General features: G+C 33.8%; 1 protein-coding gene across 3 annotated transcripts; it reads right to left on the bottom strand.

Moving 5' to 3' along the window:
- Window positions 1–4077: 4077 nt before the first annotated feature.
- LOC119839599 (TP53-binding protein 1-like) lies at window positions 4078–13465 on the bottom strand. 3 transcript variants are annotated; one of them, XM_038365983.1, is made up of 11 exons: window positions 13168–13465; window positions 11477–11586; window positions 10868–10904; window positions 8668–10795; window positions 8139–8292; window positions 7940–8030; window positions 7321–7485; window positions 6848–7035; window positions 6443–6597; window positions 6052–6271; window positions 4078–5628 (listed from the first exon to the last, which is right to left on the bottom strand). In XM_038365983.1, the coding sequence occupies exons 1-11, from the start codon at window positions 13220–13222 to the stop codon at window positions 5296–5298; spliced, it is 3636 nt and encodes a 1211-aa protein (XP_038221911.1). In that variant the 5' UTR covers window positions 13223–13465; the 3' UTR covers window positions 4078–5295. The 3 variants fall into 3 exon arrangements, with proteins under 3 accessions (XP_038221911.1, XP_038221910.1, XP_038221912.1); XM_038365982.1 differs by having other exon boundaries at window positions 6848–7056; XM_038365984.1 differs by having other exon boundaries at window positions 5323–5628; window positions 5918–6271; window positions 6848–7056.
- Window positions 13466–14096: the final 631 nt, after the last annotated feature.

Raw genomic sequence — 14096 nt, forward strand, 5'->3', positions numbered from 1 at the left:
TTAGGTAAGCTTGAATGAAATGATTTAGTATTAAAATGTAATTAGTGTAGAAACAATGTCTCACGTACTTATTCTAAATACATACGTAGGTAAATAAGGGTAGAAATATCACCTAATTTTGATATCTGTTTTGGTGCTTCATTTGATGGTAAGATCAGCAGATAGCCACCGCCTACGAGCACTGCAAATACGTAGCTCACTTAAAGTCAAGGGATAAGGAAATGATAAAGGAATAAAGAAAGGAATGGACTGGGTAAGATAAGGGCCTCCGGCTCCTCTCATAGAGCGAAATACGGTAGCATTTACGTACTATTTCATACAGAACTTTTGTGGGGGGGGGGTGTGGTGAAATATCTTAGGGCTTTTCAAGATTTCACGAAGATATGTATAATTTTGACTCAGAGTTAATACAAATACGTACCTTCATATGAGGTCACTTCCTTCAAATTAAATAATTACCTTGAACTTAGTCATCCAGTGCGTGATTACTAGAAGCACGGGTAACATAATACGATAGATACATATATGTTAAATCAGTTCGAATTGAATATTGAATAGGCACTGTATTCATTATTCAATACTGAATTCCTGCTGATTTTATTAATACAAAAATAGCTTTGCCTGCCTGTTTGTTAGCTTTTACGCCTAAACTATTGAAAGAATTCTGGATAAATTCTGAGCAAAGATAGTCAGTAGACCTTGAGAAAGGACATAGGTTAAAATTTTAATTAATATGCTAATATAAAAATAACTTGATACAATTTAATTTTTAGTTATATAGCATTCAAATGCTTTATAAACGAGATTTTTTTTAAATAGTGAAATGAGGCGGAATAAAAAAAATAAGAAAAAATACTTAACTTGTTGCAATTAAATAAATGAATCAATATTCTAGTCGTGAAAACAGATTTAAATGATACTTGGAATAGTAAAAAAAATAATCAAATTTGCTAACGCCATCTCTAAAATAATCTCGTAACGACGTTGTGATCTTCACGGTACAATGGTGATTTAGTTAAACCATGTGTTGATAGGTGGCGTTGAAAAAAAAAACACTAAATGGCAATCAAACCGCAAAATGCATCATTTTATTGTTGTAACATGTTCTTATAAATTTAAATTTTTGATTAACTTTTTCAATGCTAGGGACAGTTTTAAAAAAGAAAAGGGAAAAATTTAATTAATCTGATTTTTACTCAAGTATTTAGTATCATGCATTACACATTTTCAATGTATGTTACGTATCTCTCCACTTTCGTAAAATAAATTGAATAAAAAAAAATCAATTATTTCTATCATTTATTCATAATTTACACATTACATCTAAACAGTTGTTTGACCAAAAAATACACCCAGAATACAATGAAATTCCAAAACTTGCAACACAAAAACGATATTAAAACAATAGTATTTAACTTAAACTTCACACCAATTCCATCTACACTTAATACTATAAATTATATCAAAGAAGCTTCACAAATACCAGAATTAAACCCACATTTTATAGTAGACATATTTACATAGTCAGATCATATCAAGATTTTATCTTATATATTAAATGAATAATTACATAATAAACAGGACTAAATATAGGTCACTTTATAATTTTTCATTTATCTAAACCTTACAGAAATTTCGAAGATCAAAACAATCAATACTGAATTCGAATTGAAATCACTAATACATATAATTTTAGTAATTTTTCAAGGCCTAAACATTATTACTAACAAAACTTAAATATCTCTAGCCAGGTTATCTTAAGAGGTAGGTTCCTAATTAGATACACACAAAGAGTTTTCCATTATTACGTGACGTTTATTTATTAATACAAAAAAATGCATATTAAATCAATATACATAGCAGAAAATACATTAGCTTTACTGCAAAACATAGCCTATAAATAAACAACCATATAAATTCATGTAAAGATAAAAAAAAAACATACAAAATATCCATTTGGCGACGATTGATAGAAATAAAATCGCAATATTATAAAGAGCAGTTTATCATTTATTTTTGAACAACAACACAGTGTCACCAACTTTTCTCTGAAATGAAGGATGTCGTCACCGTCGCTTCGAACCTTTCGAATAATATCCAACATTTAGAATATAATTCCACCTTGAATAACTTTCGTCGTATTAAAAAATGTGGAAAACAAGATAGCTATGCTATTACCCACCCAGAGCTCTTGGCGTAGGTAGGTCAGCAATGACAATTCAACATATGTAGATTTTATTTTCCATTTTAAACATATGGTGGCACAACAAAAATAATCCAGCCTAATACTGTAAGTATTCCATATTGTAATTTATAAACCTAGACTCGCGAACACACTTTCGCGTTTACAATATAAGTAATAATAAGAGATACATTGATACAAATTTCAATAATATTACCTAGATATCGAGTCGTTATTACAATTCTTTTATATATTTATTTATATTTATCAATTCTCACCAAACAGACTGTAGGCTCGTTGAAACTTGACTGGCCTCATATATAATAGACAGTTTGACGTATTATTACAAATTAGTTATCATCAGGTACATATTCTCTAGAATCTAGAGTCAAGACAAATGGAGTAATACATGATAGTCCTATATTGTCCCAAAAATGTAAGCATATGTCATTTGATCCAAAAATGCCATCAGTATTATAATGTTTTTCTTAACAGTACTTGTAGAGAGAAAACAAGTTAAGTCATATTTCTTTTATTAGAAATTTTTGTATTCACAATCATTTTAGACCATACTTAGAACATTCAATTTGTTAGGGTCAATTCGTCAATTATGGACAAGGGTTTGAATATCTCACTTTAAGGCAATGAAGGCCATAAATAAGAGATGTTTGAATAAAAAAGACATACTGCAAAAATTACCTATATCAAAAATTTCTGCATTAAAAATGCCTCTTCCTCTTAACAAATGACATATAAGATTAGAAACTTCTGGAACACTATAGACCTCAAGAATACTCCTTTAAGAATCGTTATTAATATGACTTTCACAATGTTTAATAAGAAATGACACTCCAAAGTACCATGATACTACAAAGAGTAATATCGGTAAAAACACAATCACACATTTTTCTTCACACAATTATTTTGTGTGATGGTGATTGTTTAACAAAATTGGGAAATGTGATGACTGATGATTAGGATTATGTATACGGAGTGTCAGTTACGAGAAGCAATATTTTGGTTCTTGAAACATACCTGACGATTACAATTAAAGAAAATAAATACTAGCAGAGACTAGTTATTTTTAAAGGACAATGCATTTGCAAATTATCTTAAACATTAGAGCTTATTGACTAACATTTTTTGTTCAATTACATATAACAAAGAGGAACACACTTAATTTATTGTAGGGAACTAACAAAAGTAATAATATATTAAGTTGTAAAAGAAAAAACAAAGACCTTAAAAAACATATCCATTTTATACTTCAAATTATTTATTGCTGAAAAAGAAAAAAATATTGAAACTAAATTAAGAAATTAGCTACATATTTCTTAAATTTCACATCTTATAAATTTTAAATGTCAACTGATTTTCATAAACGAAAACCAAGAGAAAAAATCAATATTTCAAAACATAATTAAATTCAAATTTAGAACTATTTGTTGCCAACAACATTTCCCGCGTTTTTTTTATAATATTTTGTACGAACCTTTTTTTTTTTTGTTATACTGTTATCCATCCTTGGATTGGTTAGGTTTTATTGAATTTTAAAAATATATGGTGGCCGGTTTATTTATAACATAGAAACAAACATGCATATATTATATTATCATTTAGAATTTAAATATATTTTTCATTAATTTTGTGAACAATATTTCCCAAATTGAAATGTTAATAATAATAACATGCCATATATAGATACAGTTATATAATTTACAACTTATATTAAATGGTATGTAAAGAATAATTCAATCAATATTTAAGTTATCATACATTTCAATGTACAATATTATGATTTGAATGTAATGATTTTTAAAGAAATGAAAAAAAAAAATAACAAAATTGCTTTTCTTAAATGTCAATGTTCATTGTATAAAAATAATTTATCATTTGTGTAAACTAGAATGATTATTATTACACAAGTGTAACCAATATGTTTGTATGTCAATAATTAAGTTATGAATAATAAGAAGTTATCAATTAAGATTTAAGATTCACAAATTAGAACAAAGATAAAAAAAATCTACATGTTTTTTATGATGAATAGTATATGATTTATGAACAAGTATGGATGAAATAAACCCAAAAATGGGTTTAAACGATGTATTTTCCCCACTCTCTGGTAGCGAAACTTGACAACCATACAACTTAATAGTCAATCTGTATGACGTATATATACCAGACTTTTTTCTTGAAAAAATGTCTCAGACATACTTTAAAAGACCTAAATTGGTCTTACTAATGCTAGCAACACCACTATTTGTTGAAAAATCATCAAAATTTTGAAAAAAACAACCCAAACATAAACAGAAATGCATCTTATAATTATCATACACTAGCTTGTAAATTAATTATGAAAAAGCGTTGACTTTTCAACAAATAATGATGTTGCAAGTTCTACAATCTGCAATTACCTCATCATGTAAAACTGGCATGTCATGCAACTTGACGATTAAGATGTATGATTGATTCGTGACAGATTAATGCAATTTGGCACGCTTCTATCACAGGACCTGTTCTTCTTCGGCCCTCCACGATCCTTACTGTTAAACCTTAGTATTTATAAGAGTAGAGTTGTGCAATACATTATAATTCTCTGTACACCTATATTATAATTAATATATGTAACAGAGCTTAATCATTACATGAGCTAATGTTTATCATCAATTAGTATAGTTTTGTACACATTACACTAATATTAAATTTATATTATAGACATTGATACATTTGGATTGTGTAAGAATTTATCAACACACATTCAACAACACATTTTGTTTGTAAGTGTGTAGAAACCTTAGTCCTATATAGTTTATTCTAGTCACCCATAGTAAGGTTAGAATTTTCCTAGTACATTTGTACTATATACTTGCATTAGAGAACTTTTGACACCTATAAGACTGAAGCTCCAACGCACTTCTATATTTATCAATGGAATGTGTTCCAAGTCCTTATTTAAGAGATCATCCAAGATAGTTTCATTAGTGTCACTTACACTTACACCAACACCGTCACTGTACTTACACTAACACTATCACTAAAGTGTGTCCTCGCACAGCACTCACCATGTGTCAATATTCACGTATAATGAGCACTTTTTTGAAGTCCCAGGATCATTCGTTCTCCGTGTACATGAATGAGAACCGGTCGTGGCTGGTTGGCAGGAGGGCTTTGCCTTCGATGAGGCACTGCTTGACCCATGTCGGTGAAACTAGAGGAATGTTGTCTTGGTTCGCTTTATTCTGGACCTCATGTGGACAGTCAAAGTCAGCTATGAGGGCGAAGGCCCCAGACATGTTGAGGTCTTCTTCATTGACCACTCTGGTTGTCGCTCCAGCCAAGGAGCAGACACGGCCCCAAAACTTGACGAAAGTGTCTTGTTCACCGCATATGAGGATGACTTTGTCTTCAAAGAATGTCGTGTTCCGCTTACCTGATGGAGGAACCTGTAAAAAAATATTATATAAATATCATCAAGTAGCATATGTGAATGGACATTTTAAAATGAGAATAAATTTGGATACAGACCTAAAATTCACTCATGTAGGTACCAGCACACTTAGGTTGTTGGCTCACGCAGCTACCGGCGGCATCATGTCGTGGTCAATCACGCACCTACCAGCTGACTGATATTATTGCCATTCATGCAGCTTTACATGGTCACTCACCCTAGTAACGTAGGCGCGGCGGTGCAGCGAGAAGCCGGCGGGCAGCAGGAGCGCGGGGTGCACTCACCCAGGTGACGTAGGCGCGGCGGTGCAGCGAGAAGCCGGCGGGCAGCAGGAGCGCGGGGTGCACTCACCCAGGTGACGTAGGCGCGGCGGTGCAGCGAGAAGCCGGCGGGCAGCAGGAGCGCGGGGTGCACTCACCCAGGTGACGTAGGCGCGGCGGTGCAGCGAGAAGCCGGCGGGCAGCAGGAACGCGTCGGGGTCGAGGCGGCGCGCGGCGGCGCAGCTGCGCACGACCCACGCGTGCGAGACGGCGCGCACGTCCGCCGCGAGGCACAGGATGTACTTGATGGTGAGGCACGGCCGCGGCGCGATCAGCATGCACGACGCGTACTTGCTCTTCGGCACGTCGTCGAAGTCGCTACGAGTGTACAATGATTAGTGATGCAATGCTATTGAAAGTTATAATAATGACAACAATATCTCTTTGTATATCTTTTTTTTACAAGCTTGGATGCATTCTTCAAATGTAACATAAATTAGCTACTGCCATCCTTTTAAAAAGAAAAGTAGTTATTAATAAAAATTTTACCTGTATACAATGCCTCCACCAGCTTCCAGCTGCTCCTTCAGCCGTTCCTTATTGAATGGACGATCACAGAACTCCAATTCCTCAGTATCAGTTCCTACCATAGATGATGTGGTTTCACCGTCTTCTTCTGAAGAATAGTGTCGCGTTTCTTGACTCTGAAATGTCCATATATAATGTAAAATCTGCGTCTTTATCTGTTGACATTAAACAACACCGCAAAAGATGGAAAAGATCTCTATACATCATTACAACACATATCTATATGGTCGAGATCACATAAGATAAGAGGAAGTTTTATTCAAAATAAATAAAAAAATTTGCCAACAACCAAGAGGAGAAAATTTTGAACATATTAAATATACCACAATAATACTCTAGGACATCGAATAATCTAGAAAAGCTTACCTTCTCCGACTCCTTCTCTCTCTTATCTACTGGCCGAGGTTGGTCAGTGCAAGTGAGTAGGAAATGCAGTCCAGCAAATAGAGTGCTTCCTGCTGGAGGGATTGGCCCTAAAGTGGATACGGTATCTTCATCGTTCTCGAATTTTGTTAGTTTCGAGTTCTTTTTGCCAATGTTCTGTTTCGCAGCACCTTTCAATTGGAGAGGACCAGCTGGAAGATTATATGATAGAGCGTTTCTATATAACAATTTATCGCTATTGAAATTTCACAAGGGTTTACTATTACTTTTTAGATTCCCCAATATAATAAATTAAAGAAATCTGCTTGTCAAAATCTCTTAACTTTTAGACATCATTTTTTGTCAAAAAGTTTACAGCTTTGCAGAGTTGTCTTTACATAATTCTTCTTCCATCCTATAACCAGATCATCCTACTGTTTTTTATTCTCAATTGTGTGTTGTTTCCCCGCACTTACCTTTAACCCCATCGATCTTACGGGGTGTCTTCTGCACTTCCGGCTCAACGCCCGTCACTTCCTCCAACCTGACCGGTGGTGCTGAATTGCTGCTTTCGCTCATCTCACTTGACTCGCTCGCGAGCCGCTTGCGACCCGCCACTGGGGTGCTTTTTGTTTTCACTCCTAGAGAATATGTATGCGATTTTGAACTTTATGGCTTAATCCATAAATGAATAAAACAGTAAAAGATTAGTTCTATTTAGTAAGTTGAACAATGTTGCTACATATCGACGTTTACATGGTTGTTATTTAGATTAATAATTATAATATGTAAGCCACCATTGAAAAGGTGCGTAAGTTCATATTAACAAAATATAAATAAAACAGATATAGAATTCTGTGACAAGTTGTTTTTATTGAATAAGGTGGTCTGTTGCTATGGTCCTTCGAGTCGGTTACAGGTTATTTTACGTCAATGAGGATACATTTTTTAAATTTTTTGATGACTTGATAAAATATAAAGAATATAATACTTAAGTATTGAATGTGACTTGAAGATAAGTATTTGGTTTAATGACAAAGCTTACTTGTAAGCTCACACCTTGAACAAGATTTTAAACTAAAATATAATAAATACCTGATGTCGAAGCTTTGGGGCTCTTTGGTGATACGACACGTTTCCTAGCGCTGGAATTTCCCTTATCCCGGCTGCGAGCGCTACGTGGGCCCTGAATTGATTTTATAATTAGTAAATTTCATCACAGCTATTTAATTAAAAAACTTGTGGGTAAAATTATAACTCTTTCCTGTTAATCTTTTAATTTCTAGGTATTTACCTGTATTATATTATCCAAATCCAGTTCCCTATTGTGCCGTCGGCGCGGTGTGGCCGGCGCGGCCGGCGATCGAGGTCTGCCGGACTCCTTGAGGGACCTCGCTTGGTCCTCCGTGAGGTATAACTCGCTGGCCGTTACTATGACTATTGTATCCCTGTTGAGTTAATGATTACACTGGCTTGAGAGATCATAATGATAATGACATGCTTTAATGATAGAAGCAACAAAACTGTCATACTTACTCATACAGGGCATATATGAATAAATTATTTAATGTCTTGAAACCGATCCTTATTAGGAGTACAAAGTTTTAATCAAAAAGTTTTACTCAAAAATTTTGGTCAATAATCTCGAGTGTAAAGGAATCCTTAACATAAGGTGAGTGAAGCATTTTAATGATAGTTTGGTCTGTAAAATTTTTCGATAATTTGAGTAATTGTTGTGGAATTTGGGTCGTAAAAAAAGACTTTTTGCGTGCTTAATAAAAACAACTTAAATACGTTATATAAAGTAGAAATATTTTTCTTACCCATCAGTTGTGCATTTGTAGGTGACAGTCCCATTGCTATTTTCTTCCACATCAAGCACCAAGCCAGGTTCGTAATTCTGCTCCTCATCAACTAAGGCGTACACAGATTGACCTTGTAAAGGTAACTTTTTCATATCGCCAAATATTATGAAGTCATCCAAGAGCACTTTGCTCTGACCATCGTCGAATTTGATGAGATATTTGTTTGGCTCCGTAATTTCTAGCACCTTCCCTGAATAGTAGCGTTTATCAACCCATTTGGCCAACACGACAGTGTCCGGAGCAAAGCCTGGGTATTCTGGTTTAATGACCACCTTTTCGACAGGCGTTGCTGGGCGGGGTGAAGTAGGTCGCCGTTTTTGTTTTAATTTGGATACTGATTTTGGCGTTCCAATTAAAGCTGAAAGGGGTTTCTCGTCTTTGATATCTTTTGGGGACATTTTGCCACTGTCTCCATTTGTAGTAGTCGGCTCGGGTGAGTTTACTTGTGCGTATTCCGCTTCTTCGTGCTGTGTCGGCAAAAGTGCACGTTTCGTCTTTCCTGCAATTGGCCGTCTTCCGCGCACCCTTGTTTTCTTTAAGGAACTCTTTGGTGTTGCTTTATCGCATTTACCAACTTCTTCAGGACTAGCACTGCCGTTACTGAGTAAGTCGGATGTTTGTATTCCAACTGACACTTTTTCATCATTCATCGATCGATTACTATCTTCAATGGAAGCCTCTCTGATGTGCGAAAATATCTCTTGGAGTTTCTTCATCAGTCCATCATAACCCTTGACCGATGTTGATGGGTTGGATACTGATTTTCGAGGTGGTTGAGGTACGACAAACGCTCCATCACTCGTGCGGTTACTGGATGTAGAAGTAGAACTGACTGTTGATGCAAATGATGTTCTATTTTGAAGATTCAACATTCCTCCGCTTGTAACACTCGACGGTGAAGTACTAACAGACACATCAGCTAAATAGGGATCGATAGTGAAACGTTTGGATATTCGCTGATATTCCTTGCACATGTCCATTCCTACGTCATTATCTGTTCGTACGACATACAGTGAGAGAAACTCACAATCGTCGTTGTGTGCGACGTGGATATCGAAAACTGGGATTTGTGGTGTATTGATTGGAATCGAGTGCCCATTTTGTAAAGGTGATATAGTCGATGGGGTTGTAGTGTTGCTAGCTCGGAATGATTCGTTCTTCCCTCGCTTTCCTTTATTGCCATTCAACTTTGCGATATCAGGTGTGATGTTATCTGATGTACCATTTTTAACACTGGCCAGTTCAGTTGGCGTAGATGAATTGCCGTTAGATAATTTTGATATCAATTTCGATGTAACAGTTGGCACATGTTCAGGACTATCTAAGCCCACAGAATTTATGCTGTCAGTGCTTTCTTGGTCAGTAGTTTTACCTTTATTTAGCTCTTTTCCTATGGAATTTATACTGTTTGCATCTGAGAAAACATAGCCGTCACTTATCGCTTTTTTAATCTCACTAGGACCAATAACTTCATCTCTATCCTTAACCACGTTGGGTTCACTATTATAGTTGGTAGTTTTCAGTTTTGAACTTTCCTCTTCATCTTCAGGTGTTGGTGAAAGTGCTAGGCAAATGTTCTGGGAGTCATTAAGAGGTTCCGATATACTCTCTTCGGCTATAGTTTCTGGAATTTTCGCTGGGAGTATTTCCCTTACAAATTCAACACTTGGGCGGCTCGGGCTGTCAGTACTTTTGGTTTGTTTCTCTTCATCCTTCTTGATAAAGTCAAGCTGGCCTTTTCTTGGTGTTTTACGGTTTTTGCTTATGTCAACACTGACAGAACGCGATTTCGGTGTTTTTGGTGTTTTCGGGGTAGCTACATCAGCACTGTTACTACGTTTTGTTATTTTTCTGGGGCTAGATCGAACTGGAGTGCGAACACGAGATGTTGATGGTAATTCATCTTCTAATTTTCTTTTAGCTACACTGGTTATACTGGAGACTTCATCATCCAATGATTGAGAATCAGCCCAAGTGGCTGGCCCCATAGCAGCTTCATTATCGGTTAAGTCAATTTTTTGGATCTTTGCATTACTATCAGAACTTTCTTCTGACAGTTTACGCTTGGCAGGAGTTATGGAGTTACCTGTATTAATTTTAATTTATTAATAATTTATAATATATTGATGTTACAACGTTATATTATATAATTTATTACCTTTTGATTCTGCTTCTGCAACACTGGTGTTTTTTATCTGAGAATGTTTGCATAAAATTAGGATGTTACATCTCATAATAAAAATCACTAAAAACAACTTTTGAAATTTAAAGACACAGATTGACATTGATTAAGCTGATCTATGACTTTATTGATAAATAGCTGTGCCCCGCGGTTTCACCCGCGTAAGTCTGTATCCCGTGGGTATCTCGGGATAAAAAGTTGCCTATATGTTATTCCAGTTGTCCAGCTATCTATATACCAAACTTCATTGCAATCGGTTAAGTCGTATTTGCGCGAAAGAGAAACAAACACATACACATTGTTATAAACTTTTGCATTGTAAACACTAATTTCTATTTTCCATATTGTATTACTGCTATAGTAATGGTAATTATTATGCACTGCCTATGCTCTTCTATTACCAGTCTTATTGGAATTAAAATGTTTACTGACATGACAGGGTTACAAATGAAAGTTAAAATTAAAAAAAAAATATTGTTGGATTTGTTATGAGTAATTTGGTATACCTGAACACAGAAATGTTGTGTAGTATAAAGACATAAAACACTAACATAATATGATAATTTGATTTGGTTTAAAACATACTGAGTCATCCTTGAAAAGGTAAATCTCATCCTCTGGCTCGTACACTGGGCTCTCCGGAAAGAGATTTTCTGATGTATTTGCTGTTGTTGACACCTGTTGGACTTGGTTGTCTGAAAATTGGATAAATATTGCGCTTATAAACAGCCTCGCTTTTAATTGTAATCAAAAAATGCTTGCATACAATGCCATTTAAAGCTAGTTAGCATTATTTGGTTCTTCTAAAGGTGTTTAAATTACAATAAGGAACAGCAGACAAATGTATATACCATACTCTTAAAAATTACAAAGTCTACCTAAATCACTATTCACAAACATAATCAAAGGTGCGGACACAGAAAGTTCATCAATTTTATAAAAGATATGACTTATGGGATGCATATTTTATTTATTAAGGAATTTAATTATTTACTAAGGAAATAGGGTGCTGCTGCAAATATTGTATAACTGTGATAGCTATAAACATATATGTAACAAGTAATAAAAACTATGTAAAAACCGATCATCCAATTAAATTATATGGTTGGTGCTGTAAGTAGTATGGGTTGGAAAGAGATATACCTAGATCAACTTTTTAAGAAAATTAATTTACAGTGAAGACTTGGATAACTGGACTGCTATTTTCATCTATTTGAATAACTTATATCAATAGCATATAATACTTCCAACAACATGCTGTTAGAAATAATGTCTTCAATTTTATCCTTTTACATATATTATGTTCATTTTTAAGTCGAAGTCTGAATTCCGCAAATTTGTGAAAAGGATATTATACACACTACATCTATTAATTTACAGAAAATCAATATTTTACAACTGTTTCAGAATGCAGTTAAACAGTTGTAAAATATTGATTTTTCTTTGATCCATATGAGTAAGGTTTCATAAATTACTATTATTAAATAGCCCTGAAATATACCATAAGTGATCTAATATATATCTGTTTAAAATATGAATAGATCATATACCTATACATATATAATGGTGAAATTGTAACTAAATATAGTAAAAAAGTGGCTTTGTTCAGGTAATTAGAAAAATATTCAAATATTCTTATTAGAAATTAATAATTATGCATAGAATGCATTATTAATTCATTATAGATACAATCATTCATGATAAGATAATGCACGTCATTAGCATTGCAAGTGAAGTGTTATCAGATATGCACATAACGAGATTTATTGATTCGGTTGAGTTGAGTGAAGTTAGCTACGAAATAAAAACCAAGCTGTCATTACATGTTATAACCTTAAAACAAACAAAATTGCTGTTCTGTTTATGTTTATTCAAATGTTACATAATTTCCTCTCCTCTACGAGTTTCAGGATAACAATTGCATGTATAAATAAAAATCGCTATATATCATTGATTATTTTAAGATACACATTCACATTCTTAAACGCAATTTTGTATTGATGTTTTTGTGCATACATACGACCAATGGAAAATGTCACATTTTTTAATTGCTGACATAAAGTATAATTTAAACTATACTTACAAGATCGAATTGTCATAGTACATTGAGTTGTAACGTTGTAATGTTTTAAATTAATGCATTTTTGATGATTATTCTAATAACAAACATCGCAATAGGTACCAAATGCCAATGTAACATGGCAACCTTCTCTATTTGGTCGCATAATAATAGATGCCGAAAGAAATTAACGGGAATTTCATGCGAGTGTTTTTACCTTTTGCATCATCGGTAGAGGCCATTGCACTGGAACTAACAAGAGATTCGTCCATTGTCGTTAATTTGTTACAATGATCTTGGTAAACTGGCGCGTACTAACACTTTAACATCTGTCACTAATTTTAACTGCAAATCTATACATTTCCAATCACTAAAGAGGTATGAAAAAATTCTAAAATATAATAAAAACGTTTCGAAAGAAAGAAGCTAAATAAAAGACATAAAAATTTAAAGTAAAATGATTTTTGCTAATATTTGCAAAAACGCAAACGTTCTGCCGCTTGTTGATTTGGCCAGTGCTGCCACTTAACCAAACTCTAACGTCAAGATGAAATTGTCACTTTAATGGGAAGATTGTCAAAATTTATCTTTAAAGTGTAAAACTTTATGTTTCATCTAATAATAATAATCTCGTCATTCTGTATTAAAAATCATTTATTACAAACGTACAGCAGAAACCTATGTTCTAAAATCTATGGAAGTATGGTAACACATGAAAATATTTTCACACCATTGTACCAGTGTCATTAAACGATCATAGATGGCATTATACACAAAAACATAAATAACCATTTAATCACTAATGTTTGCAATAAATTATTGTTTTCGATAAAATCTTTTTACAGCATTGAAATAAATAAAAACCACGCATATGAAACCCTCATAGGAGGCCTGTGTCCCAGCAGTGGGAACATATATGGGCTAATGACGATATGAAACGTGAACACAGAAATATTCAGAAATATGAAAGATCATTATTTCATTCACAATAGTTATTTATCATTAAGCATGATGTTTTAAAATGTATATAATAATATTGTGATGTATGTAACTATACCTAATAATATTAAATATTCAAAGTCAAGTTTTTAATAAGCTTAATTATTTCAAATATGCAACATGCTTTTTTTATAAATAAAATAGTTC

The sequence above is a fragment of the Zerene cesonia genome, chromosome 4 (assembly GCF_012273895.1).
Source record: "Zerene cesonia ecotype Mississippi chromosome 4, Zerene_cesonia_1.1, whole genome shotgun sequence".
NCBI lineage: Eukaryota > Metazoa > Arthropoda > Insecta > Lepidoptera > Pieridae > Zerene > Zerene cesonia.

Excerpts from the sequence above, each read along its gene's own strand:
- LOC119839599 (XM_038365982.1), bottom strand. The coding sequence starts at position 13,222 with ATGGACGAATCTCTTGTTAGTTCCAGTGCAATGGCCTCTACCGATGAT. Across the intron at positions 11,587-13,167 it reads CTCTACCGATGATGCAAAAG|ACAACCAAGTCCAACAGGTG; the intron begins GTAAAAACACTC and ends TCCAATTTTCAG. Across the intron at positions 7,057-7,320 it reads TAAGATCGATGGGGTTAAAG|CTGGTCCTCTCCAATTGAAA; the intron begins GTAAGTGCGGGG and ends ATAATCTTCCAG.